Source organism: Salvia hispanica, chromosome 2, assembly GCF_029641045.1.
Source record: "Salvia hispanica isolate PSC_SH4W2 chromosome 2, Shi_PSC_v1, whole genome shotgun sequence".
Taxonomy (NCBI): Eukaryota; Viridiplantae; Streptophyta; class Magnoliopsida; order Lamiales; family Lamiaceae; genus Salvia; species Salvia hispanica.
This window is the reverse complement of record NC_142693.1, coordinates 56,651,584-56,674,217: the sequence shown is the minus strand read 5'-3', so window position 1 is coordinate 56,674,217 and position 22,634 is coordinate 56,651,584. Positions and strand designations below refer to the sequence as shown.

The window sequence follows — 22,634 nt, the reverse complement described above, 5'->3', positions numbered from 1 at the left end:
AGAATTAGTTAATTTTGGTGGACGCTCCAAAATGGTAAAAATATATCTATTTTTCGTGGATGAGATTGCAGGAGTATCAGATTTCATCATCTGTATTGTATTACTATGTATTTAAATATCGAAGCCGAATTAAGAGAATTTAGCTGATAAATAACTATTTTAATAAGAAAATCTTGCTTCTAAAGTAATAATGAGATGAAAAGCTCAAGTGGTTGAGCTATTGGAATTTGATTGAGAAATAAGAGAGTTTTCATGAAATGAAGCTCAACTAAAAGTAATCCACTCAATTTATTAATCGAACTCTTTTGTGACAAAAATACATCGAATAATCATGAGAATGTATTGTATTTAAAGATGCCCATGGTTTACGGTTAATCGTAAAACTGTAATCGTCGGTTACGATTCCGAAGCAGAGCCGTGAGAATTTACCCGAACCAAAACCATCAATTTTAGAACTGTGGTTCGGTTTAGGTTTGAAAATTTCCGAACCAAAACCAGATAGTTCTAAATCGGAATCGTGAAAAACCGCCAGAAAATCGTGAAACCGAGCAGGAATCGCAAAAACCACTGAAAATCGACGATTCGAAACCGTGAAAAACCGTAAAAAACTGTCGGAAAACCATCGATTTGAAACCATAACCGTGAGACACCCTCGCGGTTTGGTTCCAATTCGGCAATTTCTAAAATCGAAACCGGCGGTTCCGAACACCACCGGTTTCGGAACCGTTGGCACCTCTAGACCTATTTGTATTGACTATTGAGTATGTTTGGGTGAGAGTTAATACTTAATGGCATAGTTAGTTAATAAATTTGTAATTATTACGATTTACATTTATTTAACTATTAAGTTTGTTTGGAATAAATCATGTTTATCTGGAACCAGATGGCTTAAGAACTTCCCCTCATTTATGTTGATCATAATAATGTGGGTGAGTAACAGACGAGGGAAATTATAAATTCACAATAATAGACACGTTTAACATAAAAGCAAGTAATGGAGTATGATTATGACATCTTCTGACTTTTGGAATTACTAAATTTAGTCAATAGATATAGTAATATAGTGTACAACTAGTTTCCCTCCCAAATGTAGTACTACTACACAAAAAAATCTGATGAAAGTGACTTAGAAAATTAAAAAATGATAGGTATGAAACAAGAAGAAAACCAACGGCAACAAGTAAAATAACTAATGCATATAATTCAATTGAAGCTTCTTAGGAAAAAAAACAAACGCTCGCTCAAGTAACAAAATCGCCTTCTAATGACTCCCATTTCATTAGAAACAGGTTCAGCATTAAACAAAAAAAAAAACATCAGCCCTCTTCCTGCAGCTTCATCATATTCACACTACCAATTCTATGCCATACAGTCTTGGTTAGTTGCCTTGTTGCCTTCCTCTCCTCGTCCCAAGCTTCATTGCTAAACGCATGGCAATGGCCGACTGTCCCAGTCCACTTGAGACACGGAGCAGATAGATCACACACATAACAGTAGCACTGCAAATTTTTAAAAAAAACATGATGTTAGCTTAGATTCAAATTTTTAAAAAATGGAGCAACATAGGCAAATTTTACCATTTCGCAGTGCTTGTCGTGGGGCGTCTTATCGAAGGGAAACCTTGCACAAGTGTTCCTTGGATGTGGATAGTCTCTGCAGGCAACCTACTTGAATTCATCCAACTAATTAAGTTGTTTCAAAACCTCCAATCTCAAACTAAAACTAAAACCTAACACAAGAATATGTAAACTACTATATGAATTTGTAACCCTATTGCCAATATGCAGTCAATTTAAATCATCTAAATGCTAGTATGAAATTGAAACTAGAGGCATAACAATAATTATTCACCAACAATTGACTACTTAATTCCAAACCAATGATCACCACAACAAGAGAACTCAAAAAAAACAAAATTACCAGAAACACAATTACAATGGATTCAAGAAATTTCAAGAAAAACATAAAAACCAACTAATAAGTGAAAAATATAAATATAAATACATGAAAAATTACCTTCCCCTTCTCAGATACTACGCTCAAGTCGGCGTCAACAATATCGCCATTCACAGTGGTAGGCAACTTTAACACATCTGAACTATTGTAGGGATCGAATTCGAGGATAAAACACTCTTCTTTCTCCTCGAATTTCTGGATTTCTTCTCTATTTTTCAGGCAAAATATAGGTTTCAGAGGGGAGGTGTTTTGAACGGGAGAAGGGCTGGAATCGTTGATTTCGATCACTTCTTGCTTCACCTCCATCTTCGGATCCATCTCAACTCTTCGTTTCTTTACAGCGGACTCAATTTACTGCTCATTCCGAGGGATTAAATTGATTTTGGGAAATTGTTCCTGCGAATTCAAAAGGCTGCCTCTTTCTTATGTTTTTTTGCGGTTTAACTTTGAGAATTTAAAAGTGGGAAATTTGAGGGGACGGAAAAAAGGGGGTTTTGGAACACGGCTTAATATGGGCTGGGCTTCGTAGATATTTTTCATGGAAAACTTTTCAACCCATTGAATCATGGATATGGGCTCTTCAAACAAAATAGGCCCAATAGCATCGCATACAATTAAAAGCACAAATAAGAATTACTACATGATGGAAAAGAAATTATATTTTTAACTGAATATGAATATTGTATCATAGATATAAGCTCATTTGATCGAGGCTTGGCAATTTTTAATACGACACGATCATCCGATATGAATTCGCACGAAATTAGTTGGTTCGAATCCTTTCCGATCGACCAAATAAATATCCGATGATTTTCGGTTGGTTCGATTGGGGTCATGTTAGATTCGGGATATCAGATAAGAAATAAAATTATAGTAATTTTTATTATATAAAAACATGTACTCCTACTTTAATTTTATTATTTATATTTAAATTGTGATAAAGTTTATTATGTTATAAAAGATTTAATATTGTAATATTATACTATTTTATAGTGTAATATCAAGTTTTAATTATGGAGTATCATGGTTTAGTCGTTATTGTGTCATGTTAAGTTAAATTGTATAGTAACATAGGTTAATTAATGGTGTGACTGACAATTTTCGACATGCAACAATAATCCGCACGAATATGCACGAAGTTAATGGGTTGAAACCTAATAATAACCGTACAATTTTTGGGTTAGGTTAGGGTTTGCCTTATTATATGGGTCAATGTTGAGTTGACGCGATAATGACCCAATCTACTTAATTTGTCCTCCTTTCATTTGAGTCATTTGACCAACTGAAATTCAATTTAGTGATATTATTAATTAAATTTGTGTAGTATATATTAAAATACTCTTTTTTACATACTAATGGCTGAAAAGTTGGATTGATGAATTTAAAGTTGAAGCGAAGGTAAATTGCCATCAATTTATTTCGAATATATATTTATTTAAAATGATCGTTAAGTTTGAATTACTAGTAAGAGACTAAGAGCATCTCTAAGGAAAGGTAAATGGAGAGGTAAAGTTTAATTATCATATTTATCTGTTTTCAATGAAAAATCATTCTCTAACGGAAGAGGTATTTGAGAAGGAATTATACATTTTTCCATTTTGAAGAGGTATACCTCTCCTTTAATGTTATAACTACCATGTTTGCCTTCTTTTCATGAAAAATTATTCTCCAAATTAAAGGTTTTGAGAAGATATTACATTTTATGTTTTTAATGCATTTTATGGTATTATTTTATTTTTTTAAATAATATACTTTTTTATAGTAATTTTTTTCTTTAGAATATTATTTTTTAAAGGATATATTTTACTCTTTTGAGAAGATAAATAAATAATATATCTACTTCATTTACCTTTTCTTGTTGGAGACCCTCAAATTAGGACTTTGATATAATACCATTTTATCGCATATCATTTTGTAATTTACAGTATATGTTGTGAAAGAGGCATTCATCATCCGACGGCGAGACTTAAATTAAACCTATAACAGATTGTTGAATAAATAACACCACTGCATATTCTTTCATTTTCTATTAAATATTCCATGTGTCATTTTGTGGTTTCAACATATTATAATTGATCTTCTGGGGAAGTATTGCTAAATATATGTAAAATACAAAACATTTGTCATTCTATTGGAATATGTGATCTAATGATTAGATTAATGCAACATATCATCTAATAATAGAGATTTTTAATCTAATAATGTAGATTTTCAGTCTAATAATGTAGCTCGACTAATAATATGAATTTTTAGTCTAATAACATAGTCCAACTATTGTTATCACAATCATCCAATGATGATTAAAGGACTGTGATTTATGCTTTGTGCTTTATTTTACACTAAGAAGGTAAGACCCTAATACACCCTATGATCTTGTATTCCATTAATAATTTCATTCATATTTTATAAAATTTTCTAGTTATATTTTTTTACATTTCTTAAAATTTATGTTGATCCCAGATAAAATAGCTAATGATGACCCAATAGAGTACAAAGTATAATTTTATTAATTTTTCGTCTCATTAATATTATACGCCGTCCGCCTTATAAAAATATGTGAACTTTTCATTTTCGTCTGTCTCATAAATATATGTGCATTTTCATTTATGAAAAGTTACCCCAATTTATTAACCATATATATCAAATTATTTATAACTTATACCACCGTTAAAACACTACTAATAATGTGAGTTCAACCATCCACTAACACTATAACTTTCTTCTCCTTATCTTTCTTACTTTATCAATTTTATCTTAATTCATATATTATATCATATGTCAATATTTTTACCAACTGACATAGTAATAGACTAGTGACACAATATTTATGTGCTATTTATAGGCGTACGTTAATTTTAAATTCTACTAATAGTAGCTTTATCTAGCCCCAAAACTTAGCAGTTTGTTCAAAGCCATAGTTTAACAACTCTTACGTCGGCAAATATAGATGCAATTAAATAGGCTTAAATAGTTCAGTATTCAGAACTTCAGCCGTCACTTTTAATTGCTAATAACTTTATCGAGCCCAAATATTGATAAGCCAGCTTCGCCGTTTTTCACAGCAATATATTAACAACTAGCTAGGATTATATTTTATGTATTTAATGGTTATTACTTATTAATTACTGTACCTTTAAGAATACTACTGTACTAATGTAGTAAGTAGAATACTACAATACCATGCAAAATTCTAACGGCCACTAGTTTGATAAAAATATTGTGATGAAGATAAAACAAATTAATAAAACTGGAAAATCTTAAATACTGATTAATTAAATGAAAAGAATCCTTTATTTAAGCTCCACAATCCGAATCAAAGGATCGTCCATACATATCTACGTAAGTAGTAGTAAAAATGTGTGATCAGGAAGAAGAGTTGCGCTTGACAACACTTGAGCTCTATCATTAATGTTCATATTTGATACAAATTAATAAAACTGGAAAATCTTAAATACTGATTAATTAAATGAAAAGAATCCTTTATTTAAGCTCCACAATCCGAATCAAAGGATCGTCCATACATATGTAGTAGTAAAAATGTGTGATCAGGAAGAAGAGTTGCGCTTGACAACACTTGAGCTCATCATTAATGTTCATATTTGATCAATTAGGTAGTTCTTCGTCCCATAATAAGAGTCACACTTTATTTTTACAATAAATGATAAATAGATCTCACATTCCACTAACTTACTTCACTCATATTTTATTATAAAACAAATATAAAAAGGTGGATCTCATATTCCACTAATTTTTCCAACCAACTATTCTTTATATTTTTTAAAACTCGTGCCCACAATAAGAGTGACTCCTATTGTTGAACCGGGAAGTGTAACCTAATTAAAGATGCAATTCTAGAGGGAGGAGAGCACATGGAATGAGTATATTTGGGTACGTAGCCAAAGATGGTAGAATAAGAAGAATGTTGAACAGGAGCAACGCTCAGTATCCAAAATCCATCTATTACCTACCCCATGTCATCCAGGATGCTCCATCTTATCCAGGTTCCATCGTTCTTATCCAGGAGGCTTGACAATTTTTGATACGACACGATCATTCGATATGAATTCGCAGAAAATTAATTGGTTCGGATCCTTTCTGATCGACCAAATAAATATCCGATGATTTTCGGTTGGTTCGATTAGGGTCATGTTAGATTTGGGATATCTGATATGAAATAGAATTATAATTTTTAATAATTAAAAATATACACTTTAATTTTATTATTTATATTTAAATTATGTTAAAGTTTTAATAATGTTATAATAAGATTTAATATTGTAATATCATATTTTGTAGTGTAATATCAAGTTTTAATTATGAAGTATTATGTTTTGGTCGTTATTGTATCGTGTTAAGTTAAATTGTATAGTAACTTAGGTTAATTAATGGTGCGACTGACAATTTTCGACATGTCACAATAATCCGCACGAACAAGCACGAAGTTAATGGATTAAAACATGATAATAATTGTACGATTTTGGGTTGGGTTAGGATTTGCCTTGTTGGATTAGGCCAACATTGGGTTGACGTGATAACGACTCAATCCACATGATCTGTCTACCTTATTCGAGTCGTTTGACCAACTGAAATTCTATTTACTGATATTTTTAATTAAATTGTATAGTATATATTAATATACTCTTTTTACATACTAATGGTTGAAAATTTGGCTTGATGATTTAAAAGTTTGAAGTGAAGGTAAATTGCCATCAATTTATTTCGAATATATATTTATTTAAAATGATCGTTAAGTTCGAATTACTAGTAAGAGCATCACCAAGGGAAAATAAATGGAGAGATAAAGTTTAATTATCATATTTTCTTTTTTCTATGAAAAATCGTTCTCTAATGAGAAAGGTATTTGAGAAGATATTATATATTTTGTCATTTTGAAGAGATGTCTTTATCTCTCCTTTAATTGAGGTAAAATCTTATAACTATCATATTTACCTTCTTTTCATGAAAAAATCATTTTCCAAGGAAGAAGGTATTTGAGAAGATATTAAACTTTATGTTTTAATGCATTTTGTAGTATTATTTTATTTTTTTTAAATGATTTACTGTTTTATATATCTTTTTTCTTTAGAATGTATATTATTTTTTGGAAGAGTTTATTTCACTTTTTAAGAATATAAGTATATAATATACTCTTTTATTTACGTTTGTCCTTGTTAGAGACGCTCTAATTAGTACTTCGATTACATCCGATTCAATACACCATTATATCGCATATCATTTTGTAATTTATATGTTGCGAAAGAGGCATCCATCCATCCGACGGCGAGATTTAAATTAAACCTATAATGTTGACTGTTGAATAAATAATGCCACTGCATATTCTTTCATTTTCTATTAAATACTCTATGTCATTTTGTGATATTAGATAATTGATCATGTAGGGATGTATTCAAATTCTAATGCTAAATATATGTAAAATACTCCATCCGTCTCACGTTACTTGAGTTACTTCTTTTTCGCACTCGTTTTGAAAAAATAATAATAAATAGTTAAAGTGGAGAAAAAATAAAGTAAAAAAGAGAATACTATAGTTAAGACTCTTCTCTACATTATTCTCTCTCTTACTTTTCTTTCTCCCCACTTTAACTATTTATTACTCCCTCCGTCCCACAAAAGATGACACACTTTCCTTTTTAGTTTGTCCCACAAAAGATGTCATATTTCCCTTTTTGGAAAATGATCTCTCTCACATGAATATAAAAAATATATTTTCTCTCTTCATTTAACACACAAAACAAAACCTCCTAAAATCCCGTGCCATTTTCAAAGTATGCCAACTTCTCTGGGACAGAGAGAGTATTATTTTTTCAAAACGAGTGCAAAAAAGAAATGACTCAAGTAACGTGCGATAGAGGGAGTATAAAATACTACTTGTTACTTTATTGGATCATGTGATTTAAATGATTAGATTAATAATGTACATAGAATTTTAGCCTAATAATATAAATTTTCAGTTTAATAATGTAACTCGACTAATAATATGAATTTTTAGTCTAATAATGTAGGCCGACTATTATTATCAGAACCATCTAATCTATTGATCCAAGAGCTGTGATTTGTGCTTTGTTTTACTCTTAAGAAAGTCTGGTGTAAAGACCCTAATACGCCACTGATATTGTATTTCATTAATAATTTCATTCATATTTTATAAAAATTTTCGAATTATATTCTTTTACCTTTCTTAAAATTCACGTCGATCGCAAAAAAATAGCTAATGATGACCCAATAGAGTACAAAGTATAATTTTATTAACTTTTTGTCTGATTAATATTATAACCCCTCCGTCTCATAAAAATACATGTACTTTTCATTTTCGTCTGTCCTATAAAAATATGAGCATTTTCATTTATGAAAAGTTATTCCAATTTATTATATATCAAGTTATTTATAACTTATACCACTATCAAAACACTACTAATAATGTGGGTTCCACTATCAAAACATTACTTTAACTTCTTTCTCCTCATCTTTCTTACTGTACCAATTTTATCTAATTAATTCACGTGTTATATCATATGTCCTGGAATATTTGGCTAACTTTTGAATATTTTTGAAATGAAACTGTCCGTTACAAATTATGTTAATTGCATTAGTAATTAATATAAATTGTATTGTAGCTATTTTATGAAAGACAACCTAATAATTAATAGTGCATTCGTTTATGATTGAAAATCTATCTAATAATAAAATTTACTGTTAATTTTGTGATACGAATCCGGGTAGCGCTAAACCAAGGAGAGTTAAGTGAAAGAGGTGACAAAGAGTCAAGCCGCAACTTGGGTCAGATTCGAGCAAAGATTCGCCTATCCATATGATGTCCAAATGCTCGTCAAAGACCACCATTGTCTTCATCGTCGAAAGAGCTTCGCGTGCGTATCTTGCACGACTCAATCGGAGTTCGGATGAGGAAGTTATGGTCATTTTACGAAAATCGCGCAGTCAAACAAAGGAGGCTTCAGAAGGTTCACGCGGGCGGGTGTTTTAATATATGAAAACACCCGACCGGGTGTTTTGTGCCCGGGAAGAATTCAAAAGGCGGGATTTTGAATTATTTGAAGGGCCTTTTCATATTCTAACCCTAGTTTGAGTGACTTTTCATCTCCCAATTTCCCACATCTATAAATAGAGCCTTTTGTATCTTTTGTAATAGATTAGAGATTAGATTGAGTTTAGAAAAAGAGTGTCTCCTTTGTGAGAGTCCCTCCCCATGTTGGGTGAGATGAATGTTTGGAAAAATCCATGGCCGGGCTATGGTTACTTTGTGGTTAGCCCGGGGTTAGCCATTTGGTAAATTCACAACTAGCACCATGTAGCTAGTGGCGGAGCTTGAGTGAGAGTATACCCTAGGGGCGGAGCTCGAAAGTGTATACCTCTAGTGGCGGAGCTTGAACGAAAGTATACCCTAGTGTCATGTAGCTAGCGAGTGAGTCGATATAAATGGTTACTTGGATGAAAGTTGCCAAGGGTTGCCATCATCTTTTTGGTGGAGGTCCTTCGTTCTTCAAGGGGTCATTTGTTCACTCCTCAATTTCTTCCATTTCGATCCCCCTCGTCCATTCTATTTGTGTTGCTTTTACAAGAACAAGTCTTGGGCTAATTTTGGAGATTCTCATCATTTTGATATTTAATAATTTAATTAAAAATAGATTTAATGCATTTTAATATTTCTGGAGTAATCTATTTATACATATATCAATGAGTTTTGTAAATATTTACAAGAGTGTCATTTTAAATGAAAAATTACAATTTAATTAAAACTGTTTTTATTTAATTTCTACATTTTGATGTATTCCACGCACAATTTTAGAGATGCATGTAATTGGACGAACCGTACAATACATTTTACCGAAATTAAGAAATTAAATTGTCATCAAATCATCATTATTGTACATTCAATTCTAATGCAAAGTAGTATGGCGTCGAATGCAATTAAAAAAAATAAATTCCCATAACTTTGTTATGCCAATTAAACATCACGGTTTTTAAATCAATTACAAAACATCAATTCTCATCATTCTGTGCATTTTAATGCAAATACTCATCCTAAATGTCTATATACATAAATAACCAAGCACCCGTTAGAAAATTGTGCATGAGTGCATATTTATTATAAAACATTATATCTCACCTTTATTGTAAAATTTAATGCACACTACTACTCTTTACAAACGTTTGCATAAAGGATGTGAAGGGTTTTCGAAAACCTAATGGTTATTTCTTTGGCCTATAAATATGACATTTGGTAAGACACATTTCTATTTATCTTATACGACTCAAATTTGATATTTTTGTTATTATCATGGGAAGAAAGGTTGCTTCCATGCAAAAATTCCACACCTTTTTCATGATCCACATCTTTCCACAACTACTTCGATTATCAAAATTCATTGTGTTCGTGTTTATGATTTTACCGCTCCTAGAGACAACCAATGTCGTGAGTTTAGAATTTGTTTTTCACGACCAAATGGTATGCTGTTTTGTGCTGCTTGTGTTTGCTAATTATATGAAATCACTAACTATGGACTATTTTTTTTTCAAGGCGTAAGAGTTCAAGCAACTTTATCATGAACTTTTCACGCGAGGTTTGGTGAACTAATTAATGAAGGAAGGATTTTTTTTCATTTATGCAATTTTCAGTATATAGGAGTATTATATACAATTTTGATATAAATTGGAGGAAATTAACATAATTGTCATATAATTGCTATAAAATCATGTCATAAGTGAGGGAGATCAATAAGGTTCCTATGATAAATAAATGGAGAAAGTGAAAGTTTTTGAAAGAAGATTAATGGATGCTAAAAAGGTGTTATAATATAATAATCGGGTTTGAAGGTTTAAGTTTAAGGTTTAGGGTTCGATTTTGTGTATTTGATATCAAAAAGATTTTGTAACACCATACTATCAAGTCCGAACTAATTGAATATTTGTATCAGAAATTCTTCGAATTGGTTTACCATTCTCATAATTGATATAATTGACACCTCGAAGTTCCACATTGTTCCTTTCTTACAATAGATCCATAGAGAAAAGCGAAAAGTGTTCCTAAAGTTATACTATACGTTATTTCAAAGGTGACGACAGGGCAAACCAAAACAAAATATTTTTTTCTTACTAGATGTGATCCGTTGAAAATACATCCAATTTTTCCATTTTATGTATTCCTTGGAATTTTGTTTTCATGTTACCAATGGTACCGAAAAGATTACATGAATGCCATTGATAATATAAATTTTTTTTTCTAATATACTCACTATATTATTAAATTTAAATATTAAGTTATATAACCTAAATGAAATATTAATATTATGACTTTTCATTTTTTTCATGATTAACTACCCACTAATAACATTCATTGCCACTTACTCACTAACCTATAAACTTTGCAATTTATATAGTTGTCAATGTTGGGTTATAGTGGAGGTACCGAGGTATTCTTTCATACTTCAATATGAAGAGATTTTTCTTTTAATACTGCTACTCTTAATGGTGGATCATCAATCATGGTGTTTATGTTGTTCTCCTTGCAGGTCCTTATGGTGGAAGTGATGTATGTTTTGAAGTGTCGAACTTAATTATGTGATTTTTTTTTCTTTTATTCAAGTACATTGATCTTCTAATATATATTTGTATATTATTTTTATTGACATGTGTTTGGAATTGATCTTTTGTGGAGTAGTATAGATCGAAAAGTGATTTAAATGATGGAGTATGTGATTTGTGTGCAATTTTTAGTTTATAAACTTATTTAATTATATGAGTTTTTATTGGTACAATAAATTGCTATTGTATAAATTTGTGATTTTAGAACTTGAAATAATAATATTGTTTCTCATTCGGTATATGTGAATTCACAGTTTTGAATTAATGCAAATAGAAAATCAATTGGGTCGTGCATCGCACGAGGTGTGATACTAGTGAAGATAATGTTGCTCATGATTTTATAATTTGTTTTTGATTTGGTTGTCAAAGTTTTATAAATTTGAATATTAGAATGACTGTACGAATTTTAATTGTTTTATACATTTTTAAGTAGTTGAACGATATAATTGTTTTTTTTAAATATTTTAGGTATAATATATTATTTTTCCGTTATAACAGGTATAACGACATGTCGTACAGAAGTTCGGTATACTGCAAAAGGACAATATACCGGAATGCGGTACGGTATACCGAAAACACAGTATGGTAACGGTATCAAAAACTACCATACCGAATTTCCGGTATAATGAAAAATTCGGTATGGTATCGGTATGGGGTTTTTTCATACCGTAATTTTCGGTACGGTATACGGTATGACACTCAAAGTACGATATACCGTACCGAAACCACCCCTAATTCCCTCTGCCCTATTAAAATATAAATATTTTCTTTTCTCAGTTGTCCTATTAGAAATGAGAAGTTTGCTAAAATTGAAACATCATCACTACTTTTTCTTCTCGCTTCATTAACTGATAAAACAACACTAGATAAAATCTTGTGCTAAAAAACAAATGTTTTATATTTAATGGGACGAAGGAAGTATTAGCTTAGGGCACAAAATTGGTGATAATGTTCCTTGTAGGTTATTTTTTAGGGCACAAAATTGTTGATAATCTTCATTGCATTTGGGGTTCGGGGACCATTGTGATTATCTAGGCTTAAAATTTAGGTCAGTAGTCCAACTAAACATAAAAATAAGTCCAACTCCAGCTTGGAATGTGTAAGTGAGGGAGATGGATCCCCTGTGCTTCCACCACAACAGGGAGTGATGTGCTCTCACAGCACAATTTAAAAAAAAAATTAATTAACATTTTAATATTTTATTTTATTATTAAAAAAATAGACTGTGAGAGCACAACACTTCCTGTTGTGGTAGGAGCACAACAGGGGATCCATTCCCGTAAGTGAGTGTATTAGCAATTGAAACTAAATCTACTAATATAAGTATCCCACATCAGTGTTCATAGATGATTGAAATTACTATATAAATCTCATGGTCTATCCTCCTATCACCAATTGATTTTAGGATAGAGAGACTCATAAGACTTATATAGTACTACCTTCTTTTTTTAAGTACTCCCTCTGCCCAAAAAAAAAACAAACTAATTTCACCATTTTTTGTCGTCCTCCAAAATTAGACAAAGTCTAAATATTGAAAGTTTTTCAATAAATATTCCCTCGGTCACCGATTAATTGTCACTCTTTTCTATTTCAGTCCGTCCCTCAAGAATTGTCGCACTTCATTTATACCATAAATGGTAGATAGGTCTCACATTCCACTAACTCACTTCACTCACATTTTATTATAAAATAATATTAAAAAATAGGTCCCACATTCTATTACTTTTTCAACTAACTAGTCTTTACATTTAGTGACAATTAATCGGGAACGGAGGGAGTAATAATCTTACACATCATTTATAATGTGGACCTCACAATCTCCCAACACTCATTCCACTACCTTTTTCTTTCTTTTCTCTTTTATTTTTTTCTTATCTCTATCTTATTTTATCAATTGCACATTGAAATCCGTGTCATTTATACTAACCGTTTACAATAATATAATATTATGCCAAATTTAATTTTAACCTAAGTGAAGAATGTGAAGAATTTGAAAAGAGCCGCATAAGTTAGGGGATAAATATTAATATTTATAAAATAGCATGTATTAGTTTAGAAAATGAAAGGTTAGAAAGCTTTGATGACATTAAAATTAGATTAGCTTGACAGTTTTTAAAAAACGCTATATTGATGTTTAGATCGTATCATTTAATCAAAAAGTATTTGAATTGTCGTTACTTTTTTTATAAATGATAAGTATGGCTACTATTTGCAAATAAGTACTATAAATATAATTATCATCACTTTAAATCTTACATTAAATATTTGTTCATATAGCAGGCTACTTATATACCCGGAATTGAAATTTTATTCAAAGATATAAATAAATTACTTTTAAGTTTAGATAAGTTAAATATCATAAAATTATTTTTCCCTATAAATATGACATTTGATCTATCCACATAGGCAATATCGTGATATTTTTCCCTTATACAGCTCAAACTTCATCTTTTTGTTCTTCCCACGAATAACAAAGTTGATATCATGGAACCATACAACACCTTACTCGATGATGTACAACCAACGAAAACTAATTCGATTATAAAAGTCCGTCTCATCCATGTCTATGAAGTTGCCGCTCCTAGAGACATAACTAATATCGTGAGTTTAGAATGTGTTCTTCACGATCGAATGGTACGTTGTTTTGTGCTTTTTAGTTATGTTTTTGCAAGTTATATGAAATCATTAGCTATGGAATTTTTTTGTGTTCAGGGCATAAAGATTCAAGCAACTATTCCACGAATTCTACACACAAGGTTTGGTGCACTAATTAGGGAAGGGAGTATTTTTCGTATACACAATTTTCTCGTGAGGTAAAATCGGCCTCGCAATCCAGTTACAAATCATGCATACCACATTAAGATGATTTCAAGCACACAAATGTTTGAAGTTAATGAGACTCAATTTCCAAAAATGCTTTTTTGTTTCAGGTCATTAGATGAGATTATGCAGATTGGTAATGTATGTGATGAACCACTTTTTGGTAAGTTTAGCATCTTTAACTTTACTTTACACTTTTTTGATTGTACTTTCAATATCATGGACGCATGTTTGACCAAATAATTCATGGACTGATGTGTAAGAATATTATATTCTTATGTGACCTATGTATCTATTGGTTTAATATTAAGGATTAAGTTCATAATAAATTAAGGATTCTAATATAAAAGACGATAGACCGGTTTCGATTAAAGAATTAGAATCGGGTGTATTGATAACCCTCTTCTCTTACCTCTAATTATGTAATATAATTGTATATATATATGAAAAGTTTCTTTATAATATATATTATATATTATAATATATATGAAGGATAATGAATTATATATACGCATTATATATTAAGGTGTATAAGTATGTTACGTGAGGAATTGCTATACATTTTAAATATTAATGTATATCAATGTTACGCATGAAATTGTGATGAAAAGGGCCAATTAGTTTATTGCTAGTAAACTACTCCCTCCATCCCGCGTTACTTGAGTCACTTCTTTTTTGCACTCATTTTGAAAAAATAATAATAAATAGTTAAAATGTAGAGAAAATAAAATAAAAAAGAGAATTTTTCTCTACATTTTAACTATTTATTATTATTTTTTCAAAACGAGTGCAAAAAAGAAGTGACTCAAGTAACGTGGAACGGAGGGAGTAATTCACAATTGCCAACCGACACTTCCCTTTGTGGAATTCGGTTTTTACATGAACTGCATGAGTTTTTATGTGAATCGACGCAATCATTCGAAAAAGGGTATGTGATGCCTATATAAGAGTGTGTTTATGTGTGAAAGATATACACAATTACCAAAACATATGCTCATATAAGGCGTACTCACGGTACATATGTTATACTATAGATGATATTGATTCTTTATCCATCAAAAAAATTATTAAAGTGTTGAGGTCAAAGAGGGGTTAATATCAATTATGCAGGATCCAATTAAAGATAGGACGAACATCAATGGGTGGATTTCAACCTCTACATCAAAATGAAGAAAGCATGGATGGAGATTGATGATTTTATCTCTACGTTATAGTATAAATGTCATGGTTGAATTAATTCAAATCTAGACATAGATTTCATTATCGAAATCATTAAAGATGAGATATGACTTACAGTTGGTATCAGAGCCAATCTAGATTTGGTTAATTCACATTTCAAAATTGAAATTTGAATGGTCTTGGATTTTTCAATTTTGGTTAATATGCTTCCGCTTGTGTGTTGGGTAATTGTTTTATGAAATGTTAAAACAATATTAGGATATTATACCCATTAAAGATTTCAATATTTAAATAATATATAACTTGTTTATCACCAAAGTGGTCCTGTTATATTGCATTTATTTATTGAAAATGATAAATGTTAATTGATTGATCATGATTATAGAGATGCTATAAATGACATGAGAGTTTGATTGATCAATTATTTTATTATCTGTATATTAGGAGATCACCCAAAGGTGGATCGTTGTATATAGTTAATAAATACGAAGTGTATTAATTATTTATTCATGTGTCATTTAGTATGTACACCCAAAGGCAACATGCTTATTTGATATATGTTTAGTTTGATTAATTGTTAAAGTATATATTTAGCATCGTTGAAAGTACATGTGCTTAAGTATTACCCAAAGGTTACTTGAATGCATGTTATTTAAAGTTTTTATTACTGTTTATGAATCTGTGTTAAAGAACTCAAGCACGTACAGATAAGCATGTATAAATGTTGCAGCTTTATAAAATTTGTATGCATATGCTAACTCTGTCATTAAATTAATGGGCAAAATTATGGAGAATGGTCTGAATAGATTCGGCTTACGCTGGGTGTAAACATATTGGACCTTGTCATACTAACGGAAGAGGAATCCTCAGCCATTATAGATGTAACTCCGTAACTGAAAATCTCAATGTGAGACTGGAGTAATCAAACAGGTTGAGCCTTATGAGAATGACGATGACAGAAAATTTGAGGCCATCTTTTCCCATGACAGAAAATGTAAGGGAATTCATTAAGAAAATTAGAGAGTGTTCACGATCGGCTTTGGCTGATAAGTCAATTGTAGAAGCATAATGTAGGGCTTACTACAAAGAAGTTTGACCGGACTCAGCCGATCATGTGACAAACATGTCTAACTTGACTGACAGTAAAGTTAACGACCATGAGAATGGAGGTTCATGAGTAATTGTCAGTCAAAATTTATCATAAACTCCCTACATGTTGAATTTAGCCAGTTCCAGTTGTATTATAACATCATTAAAGATAAATGAGACATTTAAATAATTAAAGGCTATGTTGGTTTAAAAGGAACGGAGATTAAATAAGATAAATTATCAAGTTGCAAATCTCATAGGTCTTGGAGGTGTAGGCACCAATAAAGGAAAACTAAGTAACTAGGACAAAAGGAAGGATAAATCTTTTCTAAAAGGTCCGGAAAAGCATATCCATAAGGAAAAGAAGTGTTTCATTTGCAAGAAAATAGAACACTTTAGAAACGATTGTCCTAAAAAGGAAGGCTTGATTCGATAAGAAAGTTGAACATAACAGTTTTGTTTACTTTAAATTAAATCTTATCATAGAGCCTAGTAATACTTAGTGGTTAGTTTTTGGTGCTACAACTCATATGTCTCATATTAAACATGGATTCAGTTCGATCCAATCTATAAAGGAGTTGAACAATATTTGTTCATGGAAAACATGATGAAAGCATTGAACGAAGGCGTTAAGACTTACGGATCGATCTTAGACATCGGATGTCATGTAGATTTTAAAGAATATATGTATGTGCCTGATGTGCTATAATTCTTGTTTTTTGTAAGTAGATTGGATAGCTTAAGTTTTAATATCAAGATTGCGTATGGTGTATCCCTGTCGTGCCGATATGACAATGGTACATTATTTGATTCACTTAATAGATACAATCTTGATGCAAAGTTTTCTGAATCCTTATTTAAGATCGAAAGTCGAGGCGTTAAGCGTCTTTAGTCAAGTAAAAGATTAACGTTCTTGTGGCATTAAAGATAAGGTCTTATTTCCAAAGAAAATGAGGTTGGTAAAGTATGAAAGTTTTCCTCAAAATTGGAATTTAGTGTCCTAAATATGTGTATAGATTGCATTAAAGAGAAGCAAACTAAACACATTATAAAGAAATCAGCCATGAGAAGCACTCAACTTATTAAGTTAATACATACTGATATACTCGGTCCTTTTGATACTCCTTCTTTGGTTGGTGAGAAATACTTTATCATCTTTATCGACGGTTACTCACATTATGGAATAAATGTCTACTGTATGAAAGATCCAAGTCATTGAATGTCCTAAAGGTATTAATTGACATGGTGGAATGACAGTTAGATAGAAAAGTTAAAATTGTGAGGTTGGATAAAGATGTTGAGTTGTTAAGAAAATTTTATGGATAATATCCACGTCCATTTGTAAAGTTTCTCGAAGTAGAGGCATTTGTACACGGTATGCAATGCTTAATACTCCGCTACATGAAGGTGTAATAGAAATGTGGAATCGTACATTAATGAAAATGGTTAGAAGTATGTTAAGTTGTTATACTTTACCCTTTTCATTGTGGATTTATGCTTTAAAGACTACGATGTATATGCTTAATTAGGTTCGTAGTGAGACAGTTCCTAAAACTCCTTTTGAACTGTGGACAGAAAGGAAACCTAGCTTAAGGCATATTCGTATTTGGGGTTGTCGAGCATAAGTAATGTTATATATAATCCACATGAAAAAATTTTGATTTAAGGATTGTCATTAAATTTTTTATTGGCTATTCGGAAAAATCAAAGGGATATACACTTTATTGTTCTAACCATAGTGCGAGAATATTTTAAACGGGAAATGCTAGGTTAATTGAAAATGGTAAAATAGTGGGAGTGGTGAAAGGTGGATGTTCATGAAGTCCACAATAAGGTTCATTCACATGCTGTTGCACCTAAGGCCGTTGTTCCTATTGTGTCACAATAAAAACACACAATAGAACAACATGATGATGTGTAAAACCCATTAACCGAAAATGAAGTAGATGAACCTGATAAGGATTGATAAGGCTAATTTCATGCATCGGTTATGTGGTGAAAAACTAATTCGATTATCAAAGTCCGTCGCATTCATGTCTATGAAGTTGCCGCTCCTAGAGACAAAACTAATATCGTGAGTTTAGAATGTGTTCTTCATATCGAATGGTACGTTGTTTTGTGCTTTTTAGTTATGTTTTTGCAAGTTATATGAAATCATTAGCTATGGACTTTTTTGTGTTCAGGGCATAAAGATTCAAGCAACTGTTGCACGAATTCTACATGCAAGGTTTGGTGCACTAATTAGGGAAGAGAGTATTTTTCGTATACGCAATTTTCTCGTGAGGCAAAATCAACCTCGCAATCCAGTTACAAATCATGCATACCACATTAAGATGATTTCAAGCACACAAATGTTTGAAGTTAATGAGCCTCAATTTTCAAAAATGCTTTTTTATTTCAAGTCTTTAGAGGAGATTATGCAGATTGGTAATGTATGTGATGAACCACTTTTTGGTAAGTTTAGCATCTTTAAATTTACTTTACACTTTTTTGGTTGTACTTTCAATATCATGGACGCATGTTTGACCAAATAATTCATGGACTGATGACCGTGGTGGGAAAAAAATGTCTAGCTTTACATTTCATTTTTTGAGTCTTCATATATGTATTTCGTTGATTCTATTACATTCCTCTGCAAACAAATCTTGGCCATAGTTCTTACAATGAGCAGTGAGCACACATTCTCTCCTTGACGCTGACTCCTTTGCATCGCCATGCCTCTCAATCCCGCTGAATTCAGCAAATGCAATCAACCCCTTTTCAACCCTAATTGATCCAATCAATTCAAAAATCAAAACCCCCGCTCCGCCAAATCAATTCTTAAATTAACAACTAATCCAATCCTAATCCCAATCTCAATCCCAATCATCCTCGGGCCGATTCTTCACGATCGGGCTGGTCACGTCGTGGTACTCCTCCAACATTGGGGTTTTGCTGCTAAACAAGAATCTGTTGAGTAATTACGGCTTCCGGTACCCGATTTTCCTCACCATGTGCCACATGACGGCCTACACGCTACTCAGCTACATCACCATTGCGTGGATGAAGGTTGTGCCGATGCAGACCTTAAGATCTAGGGTTCATTTTATTAAGATATCCGCTCTCAGCTTCATTTTCTGCACCTCCGCTGTTAGTGGCAACATTTCCCTCAAGTACTTGCCCGTCAGCTTCAATCAGACTATCGGCGCCACCACCCCCTTCTTCACCGCCGTCTGAAGAGAGGCCTGGTTGACTTACGTCACTTTGATTCCTGTGGTCACGGGAGTCATCATCGCCAGTGGGGTATCATATCATCGCCTTTCTCCTTTTTATTGTTTAATTTCTTTGCTTGCAATTTTGATTTTGTATTGGTGATATCATTAATTGTTGGATTCATATAATGGAAAATGAGTTTTTGGGGTTTATCTATTAAAAAAAAGTGGTTTAAATGCAATTTGAATGGGCGCTCTTGTGTTAGTTCTAACTTCTAATTCAGGATCTAGTCATTCTTCTGTTGTGAAATCAAACTGATTAGGAAATCGTGTATTATCTGATTTGGGTTCCATTTGTTTGGTTTTCTCATGTGTATCAGAGCTACAACAGCAAGGACACTTAAATCAGTAGTTCAGGGAATTTTGCTTTCCTCTAAAGGGTAATATCAGGTTGGAGTGTTCTATAAATTTGACTTGTACAATGATAATTTACTGAAATAGAAATATAAAATTTGATTCCACTTTGTTAAAGAAGCTTGAAGAATTGATGAAAATTCATTCTTGCTAGGGGCAACTTCAACAATACTTCAACTCATGTTGAGATTGAATTAGCTCTAACCATTCTGCAAAAGGTATCCTATTTTATTTTATTTTGCTATTTTTGTACAATATCTATGTTTATTATGTTGAACTATAGCACTAATCTCAAATTAGTATGTTTTTTTTTTCTTATGTTAAAAATTTCATTTACACTATTGTTTTTTTATTTGTTGAATAGAGAAAGGGAGAGAAGTACCTGATTGAGCTGGCCGACGAGTAAAGCTTGGGTAGGAAGATGTTTGTTGTCCAGAAAAAAAAGCCACATAAATATTTGGCGAAGAATATGAGAATGGAAGCTTTTTTTGCTAGGTTATTGAAGCTACTTGAGATGTGACAGTACAAGTGTAGTGTGTGTGCAGTGTTGCGATATTCAAATAAGGCAGGTTCCTCAGATCCAGCAAGTCCACTAGATCACTTGGTCTAGGAACTCGTAGGTTGTGCGGAATCCCGGTCGTCGGACACACAAGTACTTCCCCGCTTCAAAAACCCTCAACCACTTTACTAAACCTAGTATAGGGAAGTAGGGATCGATCTCACAGAGAAGGATGCGTAAGACTCGTAATCAAGGATTTGGGAGTATTTTTGGTGTTGGCTGCTGCCACGCATTTTCTTGGGTTGAGGAAAATTAAAATTAACTTGACTTGGGAATATTAGAAAGAAACTTTACCTAACAGCTAGACCTAGGAGATAATTCTACGGTGGGACCACATCTAAGAAAAAGCAGAGTACGACTGGAAAGTGGCAGAATAACTAACTCTCGTACTAACTGACAGTGACATCGTCTTCTACAACCAAATTCGCATAAAACTTCTTGAGAAAACACATAAGCAAATCAAAAACAGGGCTACTAACTTGAAATCAAATCTATGCATAAATAACAAAGAACTTAACAGATCTGCATACCTAGACGAAGTGAAATAGAAAACAAAGGAAATAAAACAAGTCTATCAACTACTGTTTCTTTCACACGCCAAAACCAACTTCAGACGCTAAATCCACTCCGGATCCAAGCGGTCCGACACGGACTCCAAACAGAAGAAATTCTCCATCACGTCAGATTTACAAATTTAAGCTCCGAACACTCAATCAACCACAGATCTGTCACCAAATTCCACATCAAACACCTCAATAACGAAATAAGCAGAGATCGACATAGGAATTTAAGAATTACGCTAACAGCAGAGAGATCTAAGCAAAATAACTTGAAATTAAACAGCTAAACTCAGATCCATGAGCGATAAGCAGTTAAACATCATCAACATCAAAGTCGACTCCCAAAAGTGAAGTTCGACGGTGGAAACTAGCAAAAACAGCTGAAATTAAAACAATTGTATCTTCGCCCTCACTAGGACGGTGTTACCAAACTCGAGATCTTTAGAAAGTACCCCCCTATCACGATTATCCCCAGAATTTTTCCCAAGTGTGTGTGTAAATGTATGAGCTAAGAAGAGTAAAAACTATATCATTGCGCTGCATGCTCCTCTCTATTTATAGGCGTTTTAGTGGGTCCAGCGAGGTATTGATAATGACTTTGTTGCCCTCAGCTGTAGACTCCCTTTATCACGCCAATTTCCTCGTAATTCCTGCTCATTTCGTTCCATTCTCCTGCTAGACCATCTCCTCCATAACTTCCTCGATCTAGCCATTTTCTTCACACACCTGGCTTAGGAAACGTGTTAGACCCAGCAAATTATAACATTACTTTGCACATACCGATGCATGAAATTAGCCTTATCAGTTATATCGGCAAATAAAGTTATCAAATGTTCACATATGCACAAATGAGTTAGAATTATAAATATGTATAATTGTATAATTAGTGGCTACTTATATGAATAGATTCCTTCTTGGAAATATATGTAATGGTAGAGGCGTCTTTTAAGGCTATATTATAGGGATATTTTATTTTAAAAAATAACAATTTATATATGCAATATTAGAAGCAATTTTTAGTCCTAGATATTAGGGACATGTATTATTTAATCATAATCGAATCTAAATTGATAATCAACCAACAATTCTCCATCATTAATGTTAATAGAGATTTCATATACTTTTTGAATGGTCAATATTAATCTTGATTAATATAACAATGAGAGGATTGCAGGTAGTTTTGTAATTAGAGATTTCAACATAGAGATTTGTACTCTAAGTTTCCTTAGTTACATTTAATGTTAA

The 22,634-nt window shown here is 32.1% G+C and overlaps 2 protein-coding genes and 1 pseudogene across 2 annotated transcripts; 2 read left to right on the top strand and 1 right to left on the bottom strand.

Annotated features, from left to right (window-relative positions):
- Positions 1-1,181: 1,181 nt before the first annotated feature.
- LOC125201644 (RPM1 interacting protein 13-like) lies at positions 1,182-2,401 on the bottom strand. Its single transcript, XM_048099843.2, has 3 exons — positions 2,017-2,401; positions 1,578-1,664; positions 1,182-1,499 (listed from the first exon to the last, which is right to left on the bottom strand). The coding sequence occupies exons 1-3, from the start codon at positions 2,272-2,274 to the stop codon at positions 1,317-1,319; spliced, it is 528 nt and encodes a 175-aa protein (XP_047955800.1). The 5' UTR covers positions 2,275-2,401; the 3' UTR covers positions 1,182-1,316.
- Positions 2,402-10,272: 7,871 nt separating this feature from the next.
- LOC148932706 (uncharacterized) lies at positions 10,273-15,686 on the top strand. The gene is made up of 5 exons (XM_089063617.1): positions 10,273-12,136; positions 14,014-14,211; positions 14,290-14,390; positions 14,508-14,560; positions 15,508-15,686. Exons 1-5 carry the CDS (start codon positions 12,086-12,088, stop codon positions 15,516-15,518), a joined length of 414 nt encoding a protein of 137 aa, XP_088919743.1. The 5' UTR covers positions 10,273-12,085; the 3' UTR covers positions 15,519-15,686.
- A 3,829-nt stretch (positions 15,687-19,515) lies between these two features.
- Positions 19,516-21,740, top strand: LOC148932705 (putative sugar phosphate/phosphate translocator At3g11320 pseudogene; annotated as a pseudogene).
- Positions 21,741-22,634: the final 894 nt, after the last annotated feature.

Coding starts and splice junctions, on each gene's coding strand:
- LOC125201644 (XM_048099843.2), bottom strand. CDS start 2,274: ATGGATCCGAAGATGGAGGTGAAGCAAGAAGTGATCGAAATCAACGAT. Junction 1,665..2,016: donor TAGTATCTGAGAAGGGGAAG/GTAATTTTTCAT, acceptor GAATTCAAGTAG/GTTGCCTGCAGAGACTATCC. Junction 1,500..1,577: donor ACGACAAGCACTGCGAAATG/GTAAAATTTGCC, acceptor AAAAATTTGCAG/TGCTACTGTTATGTGTGTGA.
- LOC148932706 (XM_089063617.1), top strand. CDS start 12,086: ATGTCGTACAGAAGTTCGGTATACTGCAAAAGGACAATATACCGGAAT. Junction 14,212..14,289: donor GTGTTCTTCACGATCGAATG/GTACGTTGTTTT, acceptor TTTTGTGTTCAG/GGCATAAAGATTCAAGCAAC. Junction 14,391..14,507: donor ATACACAATTTTCTCGTGAG/GTAAAATCGGCC, acceptor TTTTTGTTTCAG/GTCATTAGATGAGATTATGC.